The 14,205-nt window shown below is 38.6% G+C and overlaps 1 protein-coding gene across 1 annotated transcript in view; it reads right to left on the bottom strand.

The window, feature by feature from the left end:
• DNAH5 (dynein axonemal heavy chain 5) overlaps nucleotides 1-14,205 on the bottom strand; it is a 186,850-nt gene that overhangs the window by 169,089 nt on the left and 3,556 nt on the right. The window contains exons 3-9 of the mRNA XM_067570022.1: nucleotides 12,465-12,628; nucleotides 9,331-9,552; nucleotides 8,403-8,540; nucleotides 5,953-6,129; nucleotides 3,741-3,854; nucleotides 2,664-2,771; nucleotides 1,791-1,913 (exon numbers count right to left, since the gene is read on the bottom strand). Of these exons, the coding sequence (XP_067426123.1) occupies nucleotides 1,791-1,913; nucleotides 2,664-2,771; nucleotides 3,741-3,854; nucleotides 5,953-6,129; nucleotides 8,403-8,540; nucleotides 9,331-9,552; nucleotides 12,465-12,628 (1,046 nt within the window). The remainder of the gene's footprint in view (nucleotides 1-1,790; nucleotides 1,914-2,663; nucleotides 2,772-3,740; nucleotides 3,855-5,952; nucleotides 6,130-8,402; nucleotides 8,541-9,330; nucleotides 9,553-12,464; nucleotides 12,629-14,205) is intronic.

Raw genomic sequence — 14,205 nt, 5'->3', positions numbered from 1 at the left:
ATGGTGTTTTAAGTTCAGCACCCAGAATTACTAGTCACTTTTGAAAATCATGGCCAAGATTGCTTGCTTGCCCCTGACAATAAGGGGTTCATAATCTATTCCTACATTCATGAATCTGATTTTAATTCCAAATCAGTGCTTCCTAATATGCAATATTCCATCTTTAATCCAAGTGCAGACCTAGACTTAAGTGTGTGTAACTCAACACTCTTTTTAAAAATTAATCCCTAAAATATGTAATATGAAAATATTAATATTTTATTTTATGTTATTTATTAATATTAATTGAATATGCAAATGAAAAATATTTAATTTAGATATTAAAGGCTGGATTTTTTTTAAAAGGGCTCAAAAGAGTTGGTTGCCAAATTCCAATAGGCTTTTTTGAAAAATCCCTACCTTAGACTATAGGTAGGATGCAAATCTCTAGAGTGTGCTCTGGCTAAGTCCAACAGCTCCTCCAAGTTATTAGGTTGCCATGTATTCACTCTAAGCACCCACCCTTTGCCACATAGCTACCACCTTTTTGGAGGAAATCAGAGGTCAAGAAAAATCCCAAAGAGTGTCAAAAATGTCTATCTTGAAATTTTTACTCTAAAATTTTAAGTGCCCGGTGATTTAGGAGCCCAAATTCCATTTCAAAAGTCACTTAGGCACTTCAAACATATACCCATAACCTCTTCTAGAGCTAATTAGGTGCTTAGGAATGTTTCTTCTTGCTTTTATTTTTCTTTCTAGATATACTGACCAACATGCTCTGGCCTGGGTGCCTAAAGCTAACCTCATATTTAAGCACCCAAATGAAATGTATATTTAGGTAAGAAAATATGGAGTTTGTAATACAATTTTAGGATTGGAAATTTTATCCATTGAAGATATGGGGCCAGATTCTGATTATAATTATCCCAGGTTATATCCTGAGCTGAAATTCAATTAAAGGAAATGGAATTATACCAGATTTTTCCCAGGAAAAGTGAGATCATAATTTGGCCCACTGTTTTACTAGAGAACTGTCTTTCACTTTTCTGTATGCAATGAATTCTTTAATATCAATCACTATTAGACAGAGACAGAGAACACACCACAAATACCAACAGGACTAAGGCTGAAACTGTAAGAATCTATGTAAAATTAATTATGGGATTCTCTCTGGAGAAAAGCACTTGGTATTGAATGACTTCAAAGTACTTAGTGTATTTGGAAAGAAACTTTAAAGCAGGTCCTGTACCCAGGACTTTCAGAATATGATGAAAAAGGAAAATACTGCCACATGCAACCTCAGGGCTAGAATAGATTAGAATAGGTGCAAGGAAGGGGTATGCGGTAAAGAAGGCTCAAGAAGCCTTGACAACTTTTACATAATTGATTAAGAAGCAGTCAGACAGTCTTTATGCACCAAGAATTAAGGGAGGGAGTCAACCCCCAGGCTGTGTGGGAGAACATGTCCCCACCTCTACTTCTATACAAAGGTCAAACAAGGGATGATTGGGGTGGAGATTTAAAGTTTTTTATTAAAGTAAATGTTTCAAAAAATAACAAAACAGGTAACCCATAAAGTTAAAGGGGCAAAGTTATAGAACATCCAGGGATAATATGCAGGTTATGGGGGGGAGGGTTTCCAGGCATATCCTTGCAAAGAGGCTATGATGGCTAAGTGCACCAGCCAACCAGTGGGTGTATTTTGCCTGCAGGGCAGAAGACTTTAGGAATAGAATACTGAAGCATTCCGCCACCCCTTCAGTCCCTGAGAATCCAGTCCGGAGACCACGCATTCTGAGCTCTAAACTTACCTGTTTAAGTCTAGTAGCTGCTTGCAGCTTTTCCATAACTATCTCCTGAGGCTGATTCCAGATGGTGGCAGTCTTGTTGTTAGTTATGTAAGCTTTACATGCTGTTATCATCTGATTTGTTACCTAAGAATAAAATTAATTTCTAGACTTATGAATAAATCAGATTTAACATGCTTTGTTTTCATTTCATTTCATGTCTCCCATTCACTCACTACTACTCGACAGCACATGAAATCTCAATTCCATTCCCCAGCCAAAATGCTGCTGATCGAGTCACTACGCAAGAGATGGGATAGTCTAGAACTTTAAATGTGCCAAATTAGGTTCAGGTGCCAAAGGGCCTTTGCACCTTGTGAGTCGAGTACAACTAGTTATGTCCCAGATGACTGCAGTAGGAGGGAATAAATAAGAGGCATTCTCATATTGAACTCCTATTTTCATGCAGGAATGAAGAGTGATGGTTAAGAAATGAGCTAAGTTAGCAAAACTATTTGTATACAGAATGCAAAATTCACAGTTGCCATAAGCAGATAAGCACTGATTTCCATGGAGTTATATGTCAGAGTGAGTTTAGCCCAGATTGCTTTTCAACGATTCCCCCAAAGAGTGCAATGGGTTTTAAATCACTTGTTATGGTTATTTGCATCATTTGAAAGACTTCAGTCTAGATTATTTTGATCAGCATTTTAATGTAGTCTACCTTCAAAGGAGAGTAAAAAAAACTCTACATATTGAGACAAAGGTAATCTCACTTCAGTTCCAGGTTGCCTTTGTGTGTTAGTCTCCCCATGAGATCTTTTTAATTAAAAGTAAATTAGATGTATTATACAGAAAGTGATACTGATACAAAGAAAGTATGTTGTGTGCACTCACCTTCACAAACAGTGAGGTTATCTTCTCAGAGGTATTGTAGTAACGTGAGATGCTGTGAATCATTTTTATTGCATTTATGAGTCCTGGAATAGCATCTACCATGGAGACCTAAAAGGAAACACCAAAAGTCTCTCAGTAAAATTCACCATTGCCTTGTACCTTCTATGATTTACAAATATGCAGAGTAGGTATAAAGTGTCCCCTTTCTAATCTGACAGTCTTTTTTTCTACGATGCATTCCCTTTACTGCACTAGATGATAGCACCACCACTGTAATTAATTTGTCTGATTATTTTGAGGGGGAAAAAACTTTCAATTCAGGCTTAGATGACAGAGATGAAAAATGGAATCTAGTAGGACAAATAATTAGGGCCTTGCCTATACAATCTTTCACGGATTTAACTATGCAGCGTTGTCATGGCCATGTTGGTCCCAGGATATCAGAGATACAAGGTAAGTGAGGTAATATCTTTTATTGGTCCAATTTCTGTTGATGAGAGAAAATTTTTGAGCTTACACAGAGCTCTTCTTCAGGTCTTCTTGGCACATTTAAGCACTTAGAAGCCTGAATCCCACTGAGGGCACTCGGGATTTTATCTCCTAAGTGCCTAAATCAGATAGGTGTTGCAACGCTGAGTGCTGCAATGCCTCAATATCTTTAAAAATCTGGGTCATAGTCTTTGCCTAGATATGTTATAACGAGTAACCAATGAAAAAATAAGCCTCCTCTGCCTAGCTTGGGCATAGCTCTAAACTCCCAAAATGTATTTTGAAATTAGTAAAAACGAGTCTGTGTTGCATGCCCTTAGACATCACAGAAACCAGAGCATTTGTTAGATATGGCCTGGTATCCTTGAAGATGTAACACTAACTACCAAGTAACTTGTTTCTCAGCCACAGTATACCATATACCTGTTTTAAGAACTTGGAATTAGATACAGTGATTCTGAGGACGCAACCTCATTTTACATGGCTTTGAAATTGTCAATGGAGACCATGAACTGGAAATTTGCTTCTCAGTCCAGTTGCTGTATGGAATCTTCTCTTTTCGTTCAGGGGGTCAAAAGCTGTACTTACTGGGTCACTGGTGTATAGCGGGTCACAGCACTTTTCCAGAGTGTAGAGATACTTAACATTGTCTTTGGCTTCATTAGCTGCGTCTGTGATGCGAGTATCCAGCTCTCGCCAGCTCTAAAGGCAAGACGTAAAAACCCAAGGTAATGATTTTAAGGAAAACTGAAATGTCAAAGATATTGCACCAGGTGAGGGTCTGGCCCTCTGTATTGTCTCAATAACTTAATTACAAACCTACAGCAACAGACTGGTAACCAAGCATGATAGAATGTAGTTAGTATTATAGAGTTTATTTTCCATTTGATGCCTATGAATAGAATACCCATTAAAGTTACATTCATTGATCCAGAGCAGAACAGATTCCCACTGTCCGCAGGTATGGCTATGTCTACACTGCAAACCATTTTCAGCAGCACAGAAAGTATGTACAGCTACACGCCACAGTGGATAGCAAGGTATGTCCACACTGCAGTGTGTAGCTATATGTCAGTAAAAGGGTCTGGCAGTGGGGAGGCAACAAGGAAAAGCTTTAGCAGCTCCCCATTGTTGGAGTCTTTCCCCGCTGCCAGAGCCCTTTTTTTTGCAGTTGGGAAAGACTCCAGCAGTGGAGAGCTGGCGGAACATTTCCCCATTGCCCTCCTCCTGCTGGAGCCTTTTCCTGCTGCAGGGAAAAACTCCAGCAGTGGGACACCACACTGCTAAAAATAACCATGTAGGTGGGGTGATACATCTTGGACAAGTAGAGAGGCACATAGGGTTTATATCCATGTACATAACCACAGGCTCCAGGCATGTCTTTATTCACCTAAGCAGTGCCTCACTATCTACACTGATATTTACATCTATGCAAGGAGGTCTACCCATGTACATACTCTACACACCACTGAAAGCAGTGTGCAACATAGAGGTACTTTATGAGTTTGGCAGAATTCCCAGTTCAGTGAAATAAGACTCTTTGTCTTCATTTCATAATCTGTTACACCTAACCCAGAAAGTTGACACAAGAACATTTCAACACAGCAAGCAACATTGCTGAGGCACATTTTGCACATTATGTTCTATGTAGGTATCATACATTCCATGAATCAATGAACCAGCACAACTCTCACCAAGCCAGGAGAAATTCTGAAGGCAAAAAGTTGTTGTTTTTTTTTTTAATTTAGGAATACTAGGCACACTCTTTCTAGTTAATATCCCCTCAAGTTTAGTGGTAAATCCACCCAAATGCCTCAGCAATGCCTGGGGGCTCTGAATTCCAAGAACCTACAGAAGCTGCTAACAACACCATTGGTTATAGGCCTGTGGGAAAAGCAAAGCACAAGAGAGGGAACAGATGACCAGCATATGGTAAGAAAAACTACCTAATCCTTTCCCTCATTGCAGAAAGTGTCTGATGCAAGGGAGCTAGCTGGTAGCATATTTGAAACTGATAATCTGCCATCAATACCTGAAGTGGCTACTGGAGCAGCACACTTAAATCAGCTGCTACCAACACAGGTAAGTAGCAAATGATAACAGAAACCTTTTATTGCTGATCACAAGTGCAAGTTGGAGATCAGCATATGGGTGGGAAGAAGGATAGACACTGGGTATGAATGTGGTGGTGTTGTAAGGAATTGGGCTGAGAGGAAGCAAAGTTACACATGATAGAATGGATGTTTTGGATAGGTGGTGAAAAACAAGAGTATCTGGGGAGAGGGACACTTGTGGAGAATCTCCCGCTTCAAATTTGTGTTTGGGGGCCCATGACTATTAAGCCAGTTTCTCTATCTGATAGATTTCTGAAGCCATTAGCATCTTACTTAGACAAACAGAAATGCCACAGAGTTGAATGTAAGGGATCATTTTGCTTGGCAACAAATATGGGAACTAACTATCAATTTTATTTTCTTCAACTACCTGTCTATTCATTCTAATATTTTTTACATCATAATCAACTTTTTAATGAAAAGCTTTTACTATTGAATATTGATTAGCGGTATGCTCTGTAGATAAAGGACAGTGTTTTATCAGCTAGTAATAAATATTAAGTCAAATCCCAGCCTTTCCTCAGCCCTAATTTAGTGTGTTGGATTTTTAAAAAAATATAAGGGACAGTAAAAAGAGGTATACAACCTCAGGATTTTGTCCATTAAGTGTACTCTATAACCCTGGGAAACTAATTTTGTATGTAATCTATTTTCAATCCTTAGTTCTGTCTTAAATTAACAGCAACCTTCAGAAGTTTGGATTTAGCAGCAGTAAGTACTCCCAACACTGCTTTCACATCTGGGCTCTTCAGTTGGTCCAAAAGGTAGTTGAATTTAGACAAACGTTTCTTCCAGTGATCCAGTTCTGCTCGTGGCCCCAAGTCATCAGCTTCCTTCCTCAGCTGGTCATTTTCAGCCAGGACCTTGAATCACAGCAATATATTAGTGACTGATATGGAAGTGCTGCTATTTATCTTAATGTATGGCAGCAATATGAGGTCTCCTATGTCTTTATTACCAACATTAATCTCCTGTTTGCAGTGTTGTTGTACATGGAGTTTGCTATGGTAATCCTAGGATATTAGAGAGATAAGGTGGGTGAGGTGATATCTTTTATTGGACTAACTTCTGTTGGTGAAAGAGCTGACAAAGAACTCTGTAGCTCCAAAGCTTGTCTTTTACCAGCAGAAGTTGGTCTGATAAAATATATCATCTCACCCACCTTTCTTCTCAGTTAGCTTCCTGTGACTAGTTAGGTACTAAGCTCCACCACTTCTTAAAAGTCAAACTGACTCCGTTTTGCTTAACATTGTAAATTTGAGTAGAAAATGGGTATTTTAAGCAGCTCTGTTACAACAAAATTAGTTTTCTTCAAAAACCCAACATAAAAAAAAAATCAAATTATTATATTAAGATTTGGACAGCTTGCAGCTTAAGTACACCTTAGGTCAAGCATTTATACACTGAGATCATTATTTTCACTTTGTTTCATCACTTGTTACGACAAAGCCTCTACAAAGACGCTTTGTTCTTGTAAATCAAAGAGAAGAGTTTAAAAACCAAGTCCATTTGGCACAGGATAGGTGAGGAAAGGAAGCTAACAACTTCAATTTCTGCAGAAGCCATTTCTACTCCTTTACATCCTATGACTGTGTTGTTGCAGCTCTGAAGTGCTTTCTCCTATAGTCTTCATTGCAACTGCACTGCATCAAACTCCCAAAATGAAGTGATGCTATTAACAATATTAAATTGTTAGCTTACATATTAATGCTTTTTAGGGTTAACTCCCCCACAGCCTATAATCTAGGCCCAAGAACAGCTCCCCTTGACCTTTCTAATGTACCTAGGTTTTAACATCACTCACCACAATGGATTTGAGTACCTTAGGCTAAAACCTGCTTGCTGTACTAAGTATACAGCAGTGACAGCTTTAATGAGCATATTTTCCTTTTGGGCAGTTTGTCTGCAGTACTGAAATGAGATTTGACAATCTTTTGGCAAAAGGATAATACCCTGAAATGTGTGCTAATGCCACCTGTCCATCAAGATCCAGGTTTTTCCCTCTTGCTTGCTTCTCCTGGCTGCACCCCCCCCCCCCCTTTTTTTTTTTTTTTTTTTTTTTTGGGAGATTAAGGCCATCAGAAGTCAGTGCTGGTTTCTTTGTGATTTTATATTTCATTATTTAGGAGGTCTGAGATGCAAGAATTAATGTCTAAGAACAGGAAATCAGTTAAGACTTAACAGAAAGCAAGTTTTGTTTCTCTTACTAAAACAATTGCATGCTGCTCTTTTCACCAGAGTCTCTCTGCATATATGTCCATTACAGACCCCTGTTTTCAATTAACTTATATAATTTAATCCTATATAATATATTTTAAGATACAACACAGAATGCCACAGTTTGGGAATACCTTTTTTTTTTTTTTTTTTAATTTGACTTGATGCTTGTCTACATGAACACTTAGTTTGCCGCAAGCTGGAATGTAAATCTTCCCCATACTACCTTCCATGAAGTGTCTGTAATGACCCTCCTGTTATGCCAAAGTTCGCTAGAATACTTATGATCTATCCCGCTTTGCAACACAGTAGATCAGTGTGTTCAATGGAAATTTTAGTGTGAGAATCACCCTATATACTGATGCACAGAAGGCTGGTGCAGGGAAGATTTACACTGCAGCTTGCTCAGACTAAGTGTTCATGTAGACCCAAGCCCTTATCCAAGGGCACAGAACATAGTGTATTAATACTCATCAAAATATAGATTTTAAAAACAAGATAGTTCCAAAGTATAACGATACAAAATTATCAACCTGTAGTTCATAAAGCATTCACTAATTATGTTTTGTGCCAAGAACAAGTACAAAAGATGTATATGTATCATATGTTTTGGAGTGGAGAAGCTGAACAAGTGCTGTGCCTTACAATAAGATCAAGGCCTTAGCGACAGCAGGCAAGTTTAATTCTGAGCATCACGGTTAGCATATACTGTGTGCATCTATTTACTAGTTTCAGATGAATTGGAGATCTGTATAGCATACCAATTAGAGAATTAAGTGCATATGTGGCCACATTAGCAAATACTACTTCTTTCTACAGTTATGGGCTTAATGCCACTTGTGTAAACAGAATTAATCCAAGTTTCACTGACATGCATGTCAGAGCAGATGGCAATGTTTCAGATCCTGCAGTGCATCACCTGTTCAATTTGTTTGATCCATACTTTCATGCAGGCCTCTATTCTTTCTAGAGCCTCGGTGCCGTTAGCAACAGCCAGATAGTCTGGAGGTCCCTTTAGAGTTTTCAAGTCATATGTGTCACATTTTTTCAGATTCACCTAAAACAGGAAGAATTAAAAACTCAATGAAGACAGTGAGTTTTACATCGTGAGTGACTTTTTCTTTTTAAAATTTATTGTTTTGCCCTTTTGAAGAGAAGTCTGCCTTACATGCCCATGTCAGTTGGAAATAGTGTGGTCTTAGCCCAAACCTGGGACCAGTTACCCTAACCCACAGGCCAAAGCTCAGTAAGTTACTGTCAACAATCTGCATCACACAACTGGGACATGGGCAGTCAGACCTAGTTGTCAGAGTGGGAGTCGGGCCAGGTCAGGTACCACAAGGCCAGAGTCTGAGACAGGCCAGAGGGTAAACCAAGAGTCAGATGTCAGGATACAGGCAGAGTCAGAAGCAGGAACCTGGGGGCTCTTACAGGCTGTGTCTAAAGCAGGAACAGGCAGGCAAGTTGGTGTTGTTGCTCAGACAATTCCCTGTCATGGCTTCCAGGCTTAAGTACTGGTGCCAACCAATCAGTAGGCTGTGAGGAGTGGTCCAAGCTGGGGGTACCTCCTGCTGAACCCAGCCTCACAGGGACCTCCCTCAAGAACAAGACAAAGCTTCCTATGGTGATGTGGAGGAATCAGCACCCCAGAACCCCCACGATCCCAGTTTCTAGCCCTGCAGGTTCTTACACTGCAGTACATGATGTTGCCTTTCTGTCTGCAGTTTAGAAAAAAAGAACCTTGAAAGGAATTCTGGGGTAACCTGCAATGCAAAGAGCACCAGGCCACTTTCTGCATCAACTGTCATGTTAGGTTCATTTTACAGCACACATGCCAACAAACTTACCTTTTCCATCAGACTCTGCTGAGCTCCTGATAAGACACTAACAAATCCCTCAAGGGAACCAAGGAAGTCCTGTCGAATATTAGTTACTTGATGAGGACCACCAAGCTCACCCCAACCGTGGTTCATAGTCTTGAGGACTGGAATGAAGATTTCAGACAGCAAATGCTGCACACTTTTGAGCAAGCCACCCTGAGCAGTATCCAGCATATTGAAATTCACTTCCTGAAAGAAGGGATATGATGCACATCAAACTGGAAAATAAAGTTGGTTAAGATATATGTATGTGGTTATATAGACTGGTCACAGTGGAGGTGCCTGGAGAATTAGAACTTCATCTCCTGTATTTTAGCAAGGGCTGCAAGAATCCTAGTCCTGAACAAACTGGTCCCTCTAGGGATTGTGGGACATCACCACAACTGGTTCAGTTGAACTGGCCAGCAATGAGCATTTTCCTGTTCCAGTTTGTTTATCTGGGGACAGGCATCTACTGCCCTCAAAGAACAGGAACCAAAGATCCTCATGAGGTGGCCCCAAATTATTTGGGAGACATTCATCCAGTACTTCCCAAAGACCTAGGTAGAGCCAGAAAGGTCACCATTGGTACACCTGGACTCATGTAAGTATCAGACCAAAATAATTCTTGAGGTCTCTGAACATTTTCCTCCTAACTTCCTGTCAGTGGCAGATTCAGTGTGTATATTGTCAACAAAATTATTCTATCCTGACTCCTGGCATGAAAAGTTCAAAGGAAACCTTGTTCTCTTGAGCTGAGATCAATGTTAAAAGCTAACTGAGGTACTATATTGATTGAGCTAAATGTATACAGTGTCCTCAGCAGTGGTACAGGGCCATTTTAACCACAATTTCTATATTTAGTAGAAGACTTGAGTAAAATAAGTGTGTAGCATACCACCACCTAACGCAGGGTCAGGTAGATTAAAGCAAGCATTCCATAGGGACTAACAAGAAACACATTACTGTTTTTATAGGGAAACCCCAGAACTGGCAGCAAAATTAACATTTGCTTTGTTAACTTCAGTGATGGAATATAGAAAAAGTATCTTGAGAGGTCCTAAATCTGATTAACATCATAACCAATATTTTTAATTATTCCTAAATGCAGATTGCTCATCATCCCATTACACACTTAAGAGTGAGGGTTACATTTTTTTAAAAGCATCTAAATCCCATCTTCCAAAGCACCTAAGTGATTTAGGATCTTAAATCCTATTTCAGGTTAATGGGATGAAGGTGCTTTTGATTATTTTATGTAGAGTAATCTGTTCTTCACCAAATGAAGCTAATGAACTAATGAATGTTTTTCAAAAGGTAACCCAAAGTAAAGCTTTTATAATGAACCAGCCTGGAGAAAAGCAAGGCAAAGCTGACTGTGACAAGGCCTTATGAAGAGTTCTTTGAGTCACTCCCACTATCTGGGAATTCAGAAGTAGCCACCTTCTGACAATGGCCCTAAGGAATTGTATGGAAAAATGATGGACATATGCCCCTGCATGAGGGTGGAAGCCAAGTCCATGACCACACCTTGTGGTGCTTTACTACGATTCTGAAAGTTTTCATAGCTTTGCAAGTTAATATAACAATTATACACTCAGCAACAGCTTCATCCATAACTGGAATACATCATCATCATCTTCAGGCCTGTGACTACTGTGTAATAGAATACAACCATTTAAGGCAGATTAACATAGCCCATAAACCATAGGATCAATGATTGAGATATCAAAGCCAAAATATTTGACAGAATTTGCCTCTCTTGCCTATCAGCATTACTTCCATATTCTTCAAAGCAAACCTCAACCATCCTGTTGAATCTGGAAACTATAGTTAGTTTGCCTCTGAAGTTTTATGAATGTTTAGTTAAAACTTCTGTGGTAACAGCCCTGCATCTTTGTCTGTGAGTTTCTAGTTCTGTCGCAATGATTTATGCCTTGCAACTCACTATATGTCATAAAGGGATACATTAAGAAATTCATTACAATACACTGTGCTCTTTTGCTCTATTTTGATTGTAGCTACTTTCTTGCATGCACTATTAAATAAGTAAGCAAAATTTTAAAGGGTTAAAGCAGTACATGCAATTCAAGGGGATGCTACTATAGGATCTTTCAAGATGGACTAAAATATTTATGCTGAAAGGATTAACAAGGATATATATTTATAGAACAATAAAACACTACATTACAAATCATAAAAAGCAAAAAAATTAAGATTTTGTAATGACATATCAGATCTCAGTTTGTCTTAGCCTAATGAATGACTCAGATCAGTGCTTTATGCTACTTACAAATACTTACATTTTGTAAAAGACTTCAATATAGCATCTCTGACTGAAAAGTATTTTTAAATTATTTTAATAGTTTTTTTACAACAGTACAAATTCGGTTCCCTGTTTAGATTCCAACACACTAGAGTGTGAACATAATCCTTGGTATCAAAGACACAAGCTATCAAGAGTCTTCATGTTTAGATATGCATTCCTGATTGTCAGAGGATCATGAAATGAACTGGGTTCATCTTGGACATCGCAGATTATGCCAGAGTTAAGTATTTCTTTAGATAAGTTTTTATATTTGAAAATATATATATTTTGATTTTCACTGTGTTCTTTGTGCAAAAATTGATTTGATCACCTAGTCAAGCATGAGATAATTTTCATTGCAAATCCATAAAACTAATTTGTGGAATAGCTGGCTATAAAAACAAAAAGTTACACCTATATACATTTCAAGCTTCAGCACCACAATGACGCTGTTTGGCACTGTATGGTGTGATCAATAAACCATCACTGGAGATGCCACCATTAGTTTTCTTAGAGCCTGACATAACTTTTCCCTTTTTCCTCCCCTCCTCTTTCAAATCTTGTGTTGATTATAATATTGTGCTTGAAGATGGTGCCTCTGACTGCTACCAGAACAACTGTCTGTGACAGACAATGTTACATTTCCTCATTACACTCTGACTTCAATGGAAAATGCAGCAATCTTTCCTTTTTGGAGCTCTGCTAAGCTAATTGTACCAAGAGGTCTCAAATTAGCAGCTGCTATGCTGTACCATAGGAAATGAATTAAATTTAACTTTCTTATACTAACATCCAGTACTGATGTTTATCTTACCCGATGGATATTCTCTGTAGTGATGGTTTTGCAAGAACTAGATTTAATGAAGAATACACATATACCGGTTAGAGCAACATCTTTTCCCTCTGTCACAAACACTTTAGGTTTCTTGCTTCTTGGGGAATGAGGATTGGGTCCTGTTCCTGGTAGACCAAAATGTCCTATAATTTATATGAAAAAAATGGAGTTATCAGCAGCAATATTAAGATTTCCTTCCGGAGGAAGGAAACCCTAGCTCACCTTTTCCTTACCTACATCACAATTGTGTTATTTTTGGAAATCCCCCTTCATTGGCTGTTAAATCACGCCAAAGATCTACAGAGCCCACATTCCACGTAGCACAAGTAGAGAGGATTTCATCTGGTCAAGACAGATGTGATGTCACAAAACCTGCATTCAAGACCCACCCAGGCTTTTCAAATCCTGATATATTTTATCCTTGTCAGCCAAAGATTCAGTGAGGATATTTGGTCCTTTTCTTTGCCATTTTTCTCCCCCTGGGGTTACCACTGTGGTGATGGGAAAACAGAGATTCCCTGAAGCTAAGGAGGACTAGTCAGCAGCTCAGAAGTATTCCTTAGACTACCCCCTGTAGATGATGGACAGGCCTTGGACAGTCAACCACTTTTTACATGGTGAAGACAAGTCCAGGAGGTGCTCCTAAACTGAACTGGGGACAAAAGTTTTTGCAGGGGAGACTGGGTACTATACCTGGTTTAAAAAAAAAAAAAAAAAAAAAAAACGCTGTGTAACCTTTCAATAAAAATTGAAAAAATATATTTGAAATTTTAAGTCAACATGGAAAGGTGCCTTACATTCAACTGAAAATTTTCATTTGGGTATAGTTATGAAGTTAGTTTTGGTTTTCAAGGGATGGATGAATGGACAGATGAACACGCACACACACTTTCCCCTCTAGTGAAGAGCAATGCAAAGTAAAGAGGAAAACAGAAGGTGGGGGAAAAAAAACGTACAGCTTTCCCGCCCTCCCAAAGAAAAACAGACCAAAATCGTTTGATTCAAAACAAATATTTTGGTTTTGAAATGAGCAAAAAGATGAAATATGGATATTTGTTACCCTCCAAAATATTTTTCATGAAACAGTGAGAAAGAAGTGAGGCCAGCTTTATTAAGTTATACTATTATGTTTTAATGTGAGGAACAATATCATGGACTGGGAAGAGAAGAGCAAAGTGATCATGTGCTAAAAAACTCAGCTCTGCCAATGGTATCCACTCAGGACATATATATGTACAACTACATATCCAGTAGTAGTAGTGGAGATTGAGTCTCATTTGTTTATTTTTTATGCACGTGAATAGTAATTAAGTAATCAGTAATATTGCTTGTACTGGTAAGGTTTACTCAGATTAAGGGATAAAGTATTGTGCCACAAAAAGGCTAAAAAGAAATTTGAAGAAAAACCATTAGAGGTAATTAAGACACAATTAAGAACCAGGAGAGATGGTCAGTGAGACCACCAAGGTGGTACAGTAAACAGGTAAGCATAGTAGTTAAGTTAAGCAGTTAAGCTACCTTTCTTTGGGGGTAAAGACCTACACCATATAGGTACCCTTTACAAGTAGTGAATGTGAGTAATTGTTTGAAAGATATCGCAATAAGATGTTGATTTGAGAATATTAATAATGAGCTAGAGCTTAAACAGGTATCAGAATAATAGTATCATACTTCTACCTTAAAGTTCGGCCAAGATCATAAAGCAACAACACTGTTTATT

Source organism: Emydura macquarii, unplaced genomic scaffold (genome assembly GCF_026122565.2).
Source record: "Emydura macquarii macquarii isolate MOO-44397 ecotype Brisbane River unplaced genomic scaffold, CSIRO-AGI_Emac_v2 contig_320, whole genome shotgun sequence".
Classification (NCBI taxonomy): Eukaryota; Metazoa; Chordata; order Testudines; family Chelidae; genus Emydura; species Emydura macquarii.
Note: the sequence above shows the minus strand (reverse complement) of the source record. Positions and strands in the feature narration are given on the sequence as shown.